Genomic DNA, 14,164 nt, shown 5'->3' with positions numbered 1-14,164 from the left:
TAATGCGATTTTTAGATATATGTCAAACACAAGGCGATACAGTCTGATCTCACATTCCCATGATGAGCCAGCCATTGTGCTGTAGTACAATGAATAGAGAGAGGTACTGAGCCCCCATATTTTCTATTTTATTTCAATTTAACAGTTATCTATACCTCATTCATATTTTTAAACTGACTTCTAAGTTTATTCCACTAATCATATCACTGATAAATGGCAAATACGGGCCGTTTCACGGAAGAGATTAGTTGGATTAGGTTATTTTAGATTAAGAACTGAAAAATTTATGGATATGAGGCTTCACTGTACTGCGGCTGTAAACTGCAGTTTTCGGAATGAAAACCATAATACACTTTCTAGAAGAACAGTGATATTTTCCGCTGGGCCACCTGAGAAGGGAAAAGATTCACCAATGTAACTGAATGAAAAAAAAAAAAAAATCGAAAAACAAAACAATCGACTTCTTTGTGCTTCATAACCAAAGATAAGGGAGGCACTTCAACCACTAACCATTCAGCACCTAGGTAATGTTCCGAGTTTTCATGAGATTTTTTCAGTACTAAGAAAACTAATGCCATAAGACGTTAGTGAATTGCATGTTTTCTGTATTGGTTATTTTATACTTTTCTGGATAAAAAACAGTTTCCGGAAGGGGATGGGAACTACAATTCCTCAAGAGAATGACTAATTTGGTTGATTTATGAAAAATCTCAAACCGAAGAAAATGCTATCTATGCGAAATGCTTTGCTTCCATCTAGATTTGGTCTGAGCTCTAAGCCTATAGGTCCGCAACCCTCATTTGAGGATGGATTCGGATCTGTTAGAACGTTGGAAAGAAGAGCAACAAGGGACACAAAAGGGGTATTCCTATCAAGAAGGCTTCCGTTCAGTAAACTGCAGCGTCTGGAAGCTATGAAGTATGAAGTAGTTTCGGGTCTAACGACACCAGGGACTTCTCCCATCTCCGCGTACGTTCATTGTATCGAGGACAATACGCTGTCAAAAGCCAGAGATTTAAAAGTGTGTTGATCATGTGTTGTGTAGTATGCTGTGCCCATTTTTCGTCTGGCTTATTAGCCACCGGGACCCTAGTGGGACCCAGCGTTTCCATACTTTGCCACGGGGAGGCTAGCCAGGTGTACTATTTGTCAATATATTACTCTGGCAGGTCCTGCCACCTATTTTCCTGAGATTTCAGTGGCTAGGACCTAAATAAAATAAAATAAAAATAAAATGATCGCGGTTTTTTTTTTTTTTAATTATTATTAAATAGTTATTAGAAACGCTAGACGGGGTTGTACGCTAAAATGATAAATTCTAAAAGCCTAAAAGGTCGAGCAGGAATTTTGATGTTATTTAAATTTGGACTCGTGGGGCAATACACTATGTAAGGAGAAAGTGTTGAGAGGGGAGGCGGAAGACTGCGGAAGACCCATGAGGCAGTGGGGCATGCCCATGCCCCACATGAAGGAAAAGTGGATAGTGGCAGGAGGGGAGGTGACAGCAAGATGGCACCTCCCCCCTGCCAGGGAAAGGAGTGAAAGCAGGCTGAGCCAGATGTCCAATTGGTTGCCAGCAGTCACGGTCATGTATTGGTCCAGTTCGGTCCTAGTTTGTCACGTTTCGTTTTCTTGCTCTAGGATGGTATTTTGTCTAGCTCCTGGTGATGGCACAATAGTGTCTCCAACGGCAATCCTCTCATAGGTTGCATTTACATTTGAGATGATTAAGTTTTAGTCATTACATTAATATGTTCCAGTTTTCTTGTGTTGAGATGGTCCCAATGATATGCAGGGACATGTCCAGAAAGCGCATTTCACGGTTTTGCATTCCTTGATGTTAGGATTAGGAGATTTGTCACATTTGAGTTTCCTTGCTACCAGCAGAAAGCAAGGCAGATCCAGATGATGTTTCTACGTTTGCGTTTCTTGGTGGAAGGTTCCAGTCTTTTGGTCACTGCTACAGATGAGGTTGCGAAAATGTTCTTCTCCTTTCGAAGAGATTTTTAGCAAACTGAGCAAATGTCTGGTATGTGTCATCCTCTGTTATTACAAGGTGCTCCTAGTCTCGGAGGGAGAGACAGATCCTAGTGATTAGCCTGTGGTGCAGGTCCTCATAGAGAGGGCAGGTGTAAAGTAAATGTTCCCACGTTTCTCGGGGCCACAGTGACACAGTGGGGTATCGCTGAGTCCAAAACCCTGAAGCTTGTCTCTAAAGGTCCCATGGCTAGTAGCAGATAGATGGTATAGAGCCCAGGGGCGAGCCATGACGGGTATATAGGATATACCATTTGTATTGTAGGCAGAAATTTGTGCGTGATTTGTCCTTTGCTGGATGCTTCCCAGCGGGCTTGCCAAGTCAGGTGAGTAGAGAGGCGTTTCCTTTCATTTTTAAAATCATTTGAAGGGTTGGTTGTAAAGTCAAGGCAAGTGGCCACCAGGCCTTTTGCCAGCTGACAAAGTAGTCCACGTTGGATGATCTCCAGGTCCATAGGGAGGGATCCTGTAAGGGCTTGGAGTGCGTGACTACTGACTATGTTGGGGCGCCTCCGTAGCCAGGTGGGAAGGAGCAGCAGTGCGTAGCACACGCTTCATGATTAGACCAGGAAAAACCAAACCAAACCAAAACTGACTGTGTTACAAGCTCTTGAGGCGGTTAGTAATATACACCTTTGTATTGTCTCCAGCTTTCTCCTGTTTACAGCTGCTGTGGCCTTGTGTAACCATATTCCAGCTGCGTACGATATTACCGGTAGAAAGATGGCTTTATAGTAGAGGCTGAGCGATTTTTCTCCTCAGACCCCAGTCCTTGCGTGCTATTCTTGTAAACAGTGCGGAGTAGACTCCGATTTTCTTGTGTATATACTTGATATGTGGTGTATACGATAATTTTTTTTTATCAAGAATCATTCCGAGGTGTATCAATTCAGTAGTCATCTTGATAGATACACCCTGAATCCTGATTTGGGCGGTCGTCTGATATGCAAGGTTCCTCTGATCACAATGGATCTTGTTTTCTCTGATGAAATTTTTAAGTTATTGCTTGCAGCCCAGTTCTCAAGGGTGTCAACTGCCCGAGTAGCGGTAGTCTCCAGATGGGCTCTGGAATCCCCAGGAAGCATCAGAACCAAGTCATCTGCATAGGCCACGGAAACGACATCACCGAGATCCAGGTTCAGGAAACCGTCGAGAACCATGTTCCAGAGGAAGGGGCCTAAGACGGAGTCCCTTGGGCAGCCTCTGAACACCTCTTTTGTCGCGGAGGAGTGTGGAGCTCGAACAGTTACATATCTGTTAGATAAGTATGATTGACCTTCCGGAGCCAGCCGAGGACGCTTGGCCACCATAAGGTGTCAAATGTCCCGGAAAAGTCTATTGCAAAAACAAGGAAATATTTGCGGTTTGTTGAGGTTGCAGCTTCATTGATGTTTTCGAAGACATTTAGGGTTGCACAGCTTTTCTTAAAGCTAAACTGATTTTGCGATTGTAGGGCCGCTGAATTGTAATGAGTTTCAATTCGATTTTTGAAAAGTTTTTCAAACAGCTTGCTCAGTACGGAAAGGAGTGCGATTCTTCTGTACGACTCCGGAAGGTCCTGTTTCTAACTGGGATTTTTGAGAATTAAACGTAGGTTTGCAGTTTTCCAAGCCTGCGGGAAGAGGCCCTTCCTAAGGCAGTGATTGAACAAATTGAGTATTACCTCTGGAACGGCTTCGACGGCCCTTTTAATGATCTCTGGCTCTAGGAGGTCAATGCTAGGAGACTTTCTGTTCTTGATCTTCAGTGCTGCTATGTCCAGTTCTGTTTTGGTGAGAGGTTCTTCATAGGTAGTTGTGTGATAGGTGTCATTATCCTGACATAGGATTTTCTGTTCCTGAATGGAAGGAGCTAGGGGTTCCAAAAACAGAGAATCCAAGATGTTTGTCACAGAATCTTGCTAAGTTCGGGTATAAGTTCCTTGCGGCGTGTTTGTAGCATATCTTCACCCCTGGGGAGTTTGTTTGTAGTTACCCTATAGACAACAGGGATCATCGTTCCCAGTTGCAGATACAAAGTTCTCCCAGCCGACCGGGCTAGCCGGGTGGGTAAAGTGCCTGCCTGACAACCCAAAGGTCGCGGGTTCGAATCCCCCATCGGGCTTGGATCAAAGTACTGCAAAAACCTTGGGAGGTGCATTATGGCCACAGAAGCCGATGCGCCAACAACTACCAAAAAAAAAAAAAAAAAAAAAAGCTCTCCAAACAGCGTTGCTTGCGTTGGCGGATGGTGGTGGCGTACTGATTTCTGGCCGCCCGGAAATTTTGTCTCAGTGCCTCTATCTTAGCAGCTGGCCAGGAGCGCCGCGCTCGCTGCAACAGTTTTCTTGTTCTAATGACTTCTTTCCTCAGGCGTTGTAGGTCCGGGGACCACCAGGAAACAGCTCGCGAGGAAATATTTTTCTTTTTAAAAAAGTTGTTTGCAGCTGCCGCGATGAGGTCAACCACTGCAATCTGGTGCTGATCTGGGGTTAGTCCAGCGACACATAGGGATTGGGCTGCAGTGGTCAGGGAGGTCTGGAACAGAGGCCAGTCCGCCTTATCAGCAGCGTATCTAGGTTGGATGTATCTAATCGCAGGCTGTCGGGTCAGAGAGTCTGAGCTCGAATGTAATTGCCCTAGGGTCCAACGTGGTCCAGTGTTCTTGGACGGTCCAAGAGGTTAGGTGTCCAGCAATAGATCTTGAGGCCAGGGAGACATCAATAGTAGACTCCCACATCGAGCTGGAAAAGGTGGTTGGGTTATTTGGCTGGTTTAGTATTATGTATGGGCTACTTGCCAAGTAGTTCTCCCGTCGCAGTCCATTGTGTCCTCCACGTCTCAATGTTTGGAAGCTAGACATCTTTGAGGAGACCTCATGGAAGTGTTTCGGGATTTAAATTGATTTGAATGAACTAAATGGTGATGGTATTTTACTCTTTCGCGGACGACGCACACAAGGCAATTTAAATTGGAAAAGGATAGTTGCAGTAAACGGTTTACATTAAGCGAATTTGAATCTCTCTAGAACATTACTTTTCGTGTAAATAGACAGTAAATATTTCTCTGCTGCTCACGAAAGCACATTATGTTTTTATGATTGGCAGGCTTAAATTTCTAAGCAAATGAAATGTCTTAATGTTCAAAACAGAAATGAAACTGCCGAAAGGTTAACTGCCACTTATTAAAAGACGAGACACTATCAAGACTTTCGGAAGTCACTTCATCACATAGCAGCCCACAAACAAAAAAAAAAAAAAAAAAAAAAAATGGCGTAAAAATAGGGAAGTCTTCCTGCTTTCCATAATTTTGAAAAGGCCAAAGAGCATTATATATCTTCTTAAGCTGAATTTCATTTATCTCAGGTAGATTTATACCAAGTTTATGTTATTTTCTTGTTAGGTCTGCAGTACAACGGAATTAATTTAAAGAAATAAAATTATATCAAGTCATTTTCAGCTGATTAATATACATGCATATTTTATCGGCGTTATTTTTTATTTTTTTTTTTTTTTTGGATCCCTCACATGTAGAAGATAATAAATAAAAATAAAATTTCAGCTTAAACCCCGGGCGGTTACATAGCGTAGGAGGAGTCTATTGCTTAGCCTGTCTGAAATATCTTATTTCTCTTTGTGTACACGGAAGCGAAGTTTTGTATTAGATACAATTCCTACTAGTTAATACTTGCAATTTGTGTGCCTTAATGGGAGAGGTACACAAGTTGAAACTGTTAGGGTAGGTGGATAGGTGGCTGTGCTTTTAGCGAATAAAATAATATCTTCTGAGGGTTGATAGTCAGGTCATAATTGGAAAGGTACTTTGCAAGTTCACAGTTTTTTGTTTAAAGCCGGAAATACTAGATTAAAATCATAGGACGGTTTGACAGCGCTCAAGATTTTTATACCATACGCGTAAGTCGATGTCACTTCTGTTAGCAATAAAAGAGACCATTACAGAGCTCTAAATAGTAATCGGTAGAAGACTCCGCTGTGGGAAATTCGGTGCTGATTTGTCTATTGGGATGAAGAATTTTGTTTGTGAGAACACATCTGAGAAAGTATAGGGTGTTTTCTTGGACAGTATTAGTATTAGTAGTGGCAAGGAAGCAAGCTTATACAGCATCAGCCAACAAAAAAAAAAAAAAAAAAAAAACCTACCCGCCTCATCAATCAACCCTCCCTCCTCTAATAATTAGCCTAATTCTTCCTTAAATGTATTCAAACTACCCACGTCCACAACACCAGATGGAAGTTTGTTCGAACAATCAATCACCAATCACTGTCTAGCTGAAAGCAATTTTTTGCACATCTATTTTACGACCATTTTTTTTTTTTTTTTCAATTTAAGTTGATATCTCCTTGTGTGTATGTTGTCTGGGAAAGAATACCGATGCTATCAACATTGAATTTACTCAATCCATTTAAGGCCTTACATATTTCAATCTTGTCCCTTCGCAGGTTCATAGTTTTCAAGCACTGCAATTTTCAGAACTGAAGTCTTTCGTTGTAAGATTACCATCCTTTTGTGTCCTCGAATACTGAAGAATGTTTTACAAAGGCGGAGTAAAGAAGAGGTATTGATAACATCATATTCCTGATTGCATAATGGATTTATGATCATGAGGTAGGATATGGGCTGTAAAAATTGAGATTTGAGTTTTTTTAGAAGTTTTGAGATAAAGAATGTTTCAAAATAGTCCTGTTTTATTTCGTTCGATTTTGGTATTAGGGATTGGAGTGACTTGGTAAAAGGTTTTCCAAAGTGGTGGGAAATAATGCTTTCAGATAACAGAGTTTAAACATTTAATGATGAACTGTGCTATATGTCATAACCTAGAGTAACCTTTAAAGGAAAACTGCTGATGGCTTTGAAGAATTGAATTTTTGAAACCCGTACTTCTATCCATATATCTGGATCAATACCATTCAGAAGGAAATGGAGGTTTACTCTATTATTGGGATGAAATCTTGTTATGTGTAGGAACTTTCGTATGGTTTTACTCGTAATGGGAGAGCTTGATTAGGACAGGGTGTTTTAATGTATATATTTCAATTATAATTCTAGAAATTTCGACCAATCTCCACTGCGGCGGCAGTGGGGAACTCTTGTTCTTCCTCTCCTTCGCTGAAGTTGTTACCGCTATTCATCAATAAGTTAGAGGGATAAAAAATAATATATTACGAATGTGTAACAGATAAGCAGTTGTAATATCGGCAAAATTGTATCTTGCGGACATTTTTATAGCAGGTTGAACGCTTTTTAAGAAAACTATATTTCCAGGCCATGTTCCATCGAGGCCACTGGAATGTTGCGATAGATGATTGGCCCGGTACACAAAGAGTAGTGTTAGACATTTCAAAAAAAAAAAAAAAAAAAAAAACACTGATGAATTTTGTTTACTGAGATTGAGATTGATATTACTAACCAATCGACGTGACTAACAAATTGTATATAAACAGTAGTTTTTAATTTATTTTATATTAGTAATATTAGTAATAATAATAAAAAAGGGGAAAGGAAACTTTCAATAAGTATATAAAGCGGTACTGTATAACTGAAATTCATTTTTATTAAAAATGAAAATAAGACCAACTAAATTGAAAAATTAACGAGTTTATTCATGTATTTCTTTCATGACTTCGGAGCAGTGCAAAGCTTCTGTTTCAAGATCCACCAGATACATAAAGCATAACAAATGACTAGCAATATACCATCATGAATAAACCAAATAGGATTTTCATAAACTCTGAATATTTGTATTTATTTCATTTGAACTATTATTTCATATTTGATTTCATGTCTAATTTTTTTAAAGGACCCACAAATTCCTAAAAAGGAGTTCTCACACGCGTATCATTGCAATAGGAGGATTCTTTCTCTCCATCCCTATATTTTTTACAGGTAAGTAACCTCTATTTCGCCCTTTTAAAACTTTGCACTCCACAAAATATAAAAAAATCTATCATATATCCAAATTGAAGTGTATTTGGCATTAGTCCATAGCTATAAAAAGTGGTTTAACCTTTTTCATTGCCACATGACAAAACTTCCTGAGTAAAGTCCTTCCTGTGTTTACCTAAAACAAACCATACTGGGCGTATGGCTGTTAAATAGTTCTTACTGTCATAAAAATATTTTTGGACAATTTTATATTCTATTTATATGGATTTATCATTACAATAAATTAAGCGCAATTTCTTTAAATACTGAAATGAACTGTGAAAAGCATTGCTTGAAAACATATCCTAATAAATGCGGAAACTGTTAAATTGATTAAACAGGAAAAGTCACCAGGTTAATTCACAGTCGTAAAGTGGCTGTAAGTTAACCTGGTGACCGTATTACATATATTACGAATAAATATATTTCTCGATATAGATGTGCGGTTTATGCATTTTGCCACATGGGCAATTTGAGCCGAGTATCAAAACTGTGATGCTTATCTATTTCGTGCAATTGTACTGTATCTGTAAATTGCTTGTATGCTGTAGTCGGTTTGCTTGTTTTGCCGGATGAAAAAAATTCAATTTTTCGGGAGAAAAATCCATGCAACCTTCTCTCGATATCATCTAATTTGGCTACAGTTTTATTCCAACTTCATTCGGCAATAGTGACCTTTTTCCACATCGTGTGAAAGAACAGAGAGCTGTCTGCTGCTGTCCTATCAGCAAGGACACCATTGTATGACCGTATGCACTGTTCCTTTATTCACGTAGCATCTCGTGTAAATCTTGTCTTTATAAAATCAGGTGAGCTTCATTGTTATTAATGTAAATTAGGGAATCAGTCTGATAACTATTATTCCTCATTATCAGCTCACCCAAATGTGCAGTATTTATTTGTAAAAGCGTGAGAATGAAAAACGTTGATCTTATAACGAGAAGATTGATATACTGTATTTGTTTCGTCATGAACCGAGTTAAATGGCTGAATTTTTTTTCTGGACTGATGTTAGAGATGTAGATTATTCCTAATAATCCTGATAATAGGAATAATATCAGGTTTTCAAAAATAGTCTTTACATGCGTTTGACATGCTCCTTTTTATTGTCGCATTAACTGGGTGATCGGTCATTTTCTGCAAGGCAGTACATAAAGAGTCTACCTGACTCAGCAATCTGTTTTATATTCAAAACTTCTTTTTTTCTCTTGTTTCATTGAAAGAAACATTAACCTTTTTTCTAGCGTGTCTATTCGACTGACAGAGTATTGTGATTTGCACAATGCTCTAAAAGGTTTTTTGTCTACCGAACAATCTGTTTACCACTTCTGCTTAACCCTCTCTTCTTCAATAAATGTGTGACCAATTAACTTTCCCAACCAAGCGTAATGCTTTCATTGTGACAACATGTAGCTTAAGAGACGGATTTATTTTTTATTTTTCTTAATTTTATACACAGTATGTTACTTTCTTATTGAACCTTTCCATAATGGAAAAATCCAGCTTGTAATTTTATTTAGTAATTCTAAAGTGGTTTTATCTGTAGGGCTGACGACCTTGAAGAATCTGGTTAAGAGCTTAACAGTGGCTGTTATTTGTTCATGTTATCTTTAAGTCTGAATACAAAATTGAACTTGAGAATTAAGAGCGCTGCTAAAAGAATTTTGGCCATTTTTATGAGATGCTAATTGTGTCTGTCCTGTTGGGATTAGTATTGTCTATAAGGCAATAACATTTCGAAAAGGGCGGTGGCTTTGATCATCAGAAAACACTGACCAGAATTCTTTGCCCTCCATATAGCGCTTTCGCAGCTGACACAGTGGCTATGATGGTTGTTCTTTCACCCGTGTCAAATAATGCCTGAGTTTTATCCCAGAGGCAACTTGTATTGACTGTTTTTGCCCCATGACTGAGATAGTCGGATGAAAAACCCTAGTTGTCAGAGATTCAGGCAACTAGGATTTTTCATCACATAGACTAACCACAGAATACACGCAATTTACAGAGACATGTACTGCCTCTTCAAGGCCTCAGATGCTTGGAGCTTTTATAATGAAACTAAAAGAACCAAACCCTTGAATAGCAATCAAAATAGCACTAAAATTCACATATAAATAAATGCATAAAAGATTTTATTTTTAACTTGTAAAAGAATGTTTCGCTGGTTTCACGCTTTCGTTCGACAAAAATTCTAAACTTGGCAGTTTTCTTTCGGGCACGAAGCAGATTACTAATTAAACTAGTCTTGCTGTGCCTATTACAGCTAATTGTTACCCCATCCACCCAATTATGTCACCATAGTTGTAATTGTACAATAGATGGTATATGTGAGCTTAAGGAACTTTTTATAGGTCCTTATAATAACTGAATTATATCATTATTGCTGTTTAAATCCAATTACATTCCCCCTTGTCTTCAGGATAAAGTTTAAGTTATTGACTCTCTTTTAATTACATAAAAATTAACTTTCAGTACGTATTATTTTATATACAAAAATGTACCTATTCTGTTTTATTGAGGAAGACACCATACAGATTCTACTATTAATTGTAAAACCACTGGAACAAATTTTCAACATGTATTTTGTGTCTGGAAAATTTCCATCTCGGTTCAAGGAAACAGTCATATTTTCATTTCCCAAGCCTTTACCATTAAAAACTTCTATCCAAGTATTCTCAGCTTGTCTTTTGAAGAATTAGAGGATAAAATATTCATGGCAGAATAATGTCATTTCTTAAAGAAAATAGTTTATCCGCCTTCAATAATACGCTCACAGCCCTAAGGGTTCTGCTGAATTCTACGACCTGCCAACTTCTCTAAAATCACACAGAGCCTGAAGAGAGGCGCCCTGCCATCGCTCTTTTTTAAATCTACTTCTCAGCAAGCTGGACAGACTAGATTTAATAGGAAATAAGTCAACACCCTGAAGACTGCCTAGTTGACCGCTCATCTGCAGTTAGGATCAATCAATCTTTTCAGACAAGAAAGGTTTTCTAGAGGAGTCATCCAAAGATCCTTGGAGCTAATTTCCTTCACTAATGAGTTTTTACTATTTCTACCACCAACACACTACTATGTTGATGATGTCACCAATCTTATCACTTGCTGGGACTCATACCAACAACACTCACACACCAATGTCGTACTGCCCAAACTTGAAGGATAGCTAATTTGTAAGCAGTTAATTCTAAATTATAATAAATCGAAATACAGTATATGGTTTTCAAAACGAAAAATAAATTTCTGATCTGGAATTTCAACATAAGTTTTAAAGGAAATAAATTTCAGTTGGTTCAAGAAACCAAATTCCAAGGAATTTGGTTTGATAGCAATCTGATTAATCTGTTTATTCTTTGGCAGATATATTTAACACTGATACGACCACATATCACTTACCGAATTCTCGCTTGGGGAACTATCAGTAAGAGGACATGAACTCAGTCAGCACTATTTTAAATCGTTGTGTTCGTCTACGAGGGGCGTTTGAAAAGTTCATGGCCTGAGTATGAAAAGGTAGTGGTATAGTGCTAAACATTTCTATGCTTAATGAATAACACTTTAAATAGTAACCCACAAGTTTCAAGCAGTTTCAATAACGTCTTTTTTTTTTAATTACAGATCCTGAAGTCAACAAAGTTGTGTGCATGAGGAAATGAACAAAATCAGTCACCGTGCAGTCATCCAATATTTGGGAAAAAGGGGCTAATGTGAAAGGCAATTCATGAGGATATGGTTATGACATCGGGGAGGATGCCCGTTCCTATTCCATAAAAAAAAGGTGTCAGCATGATAGGTCTCAAATTTGTTGAAGCAAATCCTGCAAATTTCCTTGCAAGGTTTGTGACCATGGATGAGATGTGGGTTTACCACTTTCAGACAAAGACAAAGGAGCAGTTCAAACAGCAGAAACACAGCTCTTCTCCCTCTCCAAAGAAAACCAAGTCTACTCCTTCTGCTGGCAAGGTTTTTGGTTTTTTATGGCATCAGTTTTTTTTGGGATACTGATGGAGTGTTGCTAGTAGGTTACCTTCAGAAAGGCCAGATGCTATGGTCTGGTCTGCGTAATATGCCCACAGGGGCATATTACGCAAACCTTGTGAGGCGTTTGCGTGAAAACATCAAAGACAAATGCTGAGGAAAACTAAGCAAAGGAATCTTATCCCACCAGGACAACGCGCCTGCTGACAAGTCTCTCATTGCCATGGCTGGACTGCATAAGTGCGGTTTTGAAATCTTGGACCATCCTCCACATTCACCAGACCCAACACCATCGGACTTTTACTTCCTAATTTGAAAAAAATACGTGATCCGTATCCATTTTCTCACCGAAAGTGACGTCACTGCTGCAGTGGATGTATTTCTGGAGGCCCAAGAGAAAACTTTCTTCGCAGCTGGAATCAACACACTGCAGCGTTGGTGGTAGAAATGTACTGACTCCTAAGGGGACTATGATGAAATTTAATATGATACCATATTCCTCAAATTAACTCTTCATACTCAGGCCACGAATTTTTCAAACGCCCCTTGTAATTTAGAAGATCCCATGGAATACTTCTGTTTCCTGAAGCAAAGATCCTCAATACGACACAGCTTCTCCTATCAGAGGTAATCTTTGTTTGCAATGCACTTCATACCACTGATTATGCTGAATGAGAGAATAAGAATTTCTTTACTGCAAACCTTTCACATGGAATAGTAATGCAAAACTCTTCACGGCTACATGGCCAGGGATTAACTTGAATATTTTTCTCTTTAATAAAGCAATAGGAGAGAAAAGTGTAAAATATCGAGGAGCCAAATTATGAAATAATCTCCTTACAGCTGTCCAATCCTCAACGTCTTTAAGTAAATTAAAAAAAAAACAACCACTTTTATTGGCAAATATAGCTGAATAACTGTATTTCAACCATAAACAGAATGTCACATTTTTATACTTTCGTATTATTTTTCTTATCTGTAATACAATTTTTATATTATGAGTAACACACTTTAGTAGTCTTTAGCTTATGTGCATTCCCTCCTTTTTACTGTTACCCCCTGCTTGTAAATTTTTAACTTTTTAATAAATAAATTATTCTTATTAAATACATCAATTCGAAATTAAAATATTACAGTCTTATTTGCTTATAAAAAGTGATTTCATTTTCATATCTATAGATTAGTTTCTACTTGCATAAGTGTGTACCTAATGCTTTTCTTTCATTTCAGGAGTCATTTTGTTCACCTTCATCCACTTCCATGAAGTACCAGCCATTGCGACTAGTGTTGTCATAGGACTGGGAATTGTGTTTTGTGGGGTAGCCTCCGTCCAAAATGTCTATCTATGGCAGTGGGAAAAAACTCGCGTCAGCAGGGACTTGGCAGAAAGCAGGATAAGTCAACTTCAGGAGACCACTATGACACCTGATTTAACGGGCCAAACCATGGAACTTTCGACGCTTGTGTGACCCCTACCATACACTAGGCATGCAACATCTATATATCGTGATAATCAAAAGAACTGTTAGGGCTCGATCTCTCGTTGATGTTTCAATGGGAGAAATTTTTTACAGCTTGAAATCAAATCAGTGCAGACCTTCAGTACAAAGATAAATGTTTACTTAATAATAGCTCAATTATGACATCTATTGCAGACTACTGGTAGACTACTTATACAGCTATACAAAAAAGAATCACCTTCCCCCTTCCATCACAATGGGTGAATGAATAGCTGATTTAGGATATACGGGTGGAGTAGCCATAGGGGCTAGAGAAAAAAATTCCCTTGGACCAGTCTTTCCAAGTCAAATGAGGATGGAAGTTTTAATTTTTACAAATGTGAGAAATTATATATTCAATCAAAAGAGATACAGAAAAATAAGTAACCACAGCAAAACGATTTTGGCAAAAATCAGTCAGAGGGCTACTGCCGATACTAACGCCACACTAACGACACGCTGGTCGGTTTGTCATTTTTAGTCTGTTGATGATAAAACACGGCAAATAAATCAAAATATTTGCATTCACTGACTACACATAAATGCAAATAAAAAAAAAATAATAATAATAAATTACACAACTGTGAATGGTAAGTAAAATTAAAAACAAGATAAAAACCAGTTAAGATTAATTACATATAACAGGCTAAAGTTACTTTTCACCGTTTTGTATATAGCAGACTTTCGATTATCCGGGCTGCGGATTAACTGCGGATCTCTACGGCCCAC

General features: G+C 38.4%; 1 protein-coding gene across 1 annotated transcript in view; it reads left to right on the top strand.

The window, feature by feature from the left end:
• The window catches only part of LOC150091603 (uncharacterized), a 30,165-nt gene extending 16,289 nt beyond the window's left edge, over window positions 1-13,876 (top strand). Inside the window, exons 2-3 of the mRNA XM_090384867.1 lie at window positions 7,834-7,919; window positions 13,167-13,876. Of these exons, the coding sequence (XP_090240993.1) occupies window positions 7,834-7,919; window positions 13,167-13,405 (325 nt within the window). The 3' untranslated portion in view covers window positions 13,406-13,876. The remainder of the gene's footprint in view (window positions 1-7,833; window positions 7,920-13,166) is intronic.
• Window positions 13,877-14,164: the final 288 nt, after the last annotated feature.

Source organism: Mastigoproctus giganteus, chromosome 1 (genome assembly GCF_048544385.1).
Source record: "Mastigoproctus giganteus isolate SK-2022 chromosome 1, ASM4854438v1, whole genome shotgun sequence".
NCBI lineage: Eukaryota > Metazoa > Arthropoda > Arachnida > Uropygi > Thelyphonidae > Mastigoproctus > Mastigoproctus giganteus.
This window is presented reverse-complemented; position numbering and strand designations above follow the sequence as displayed.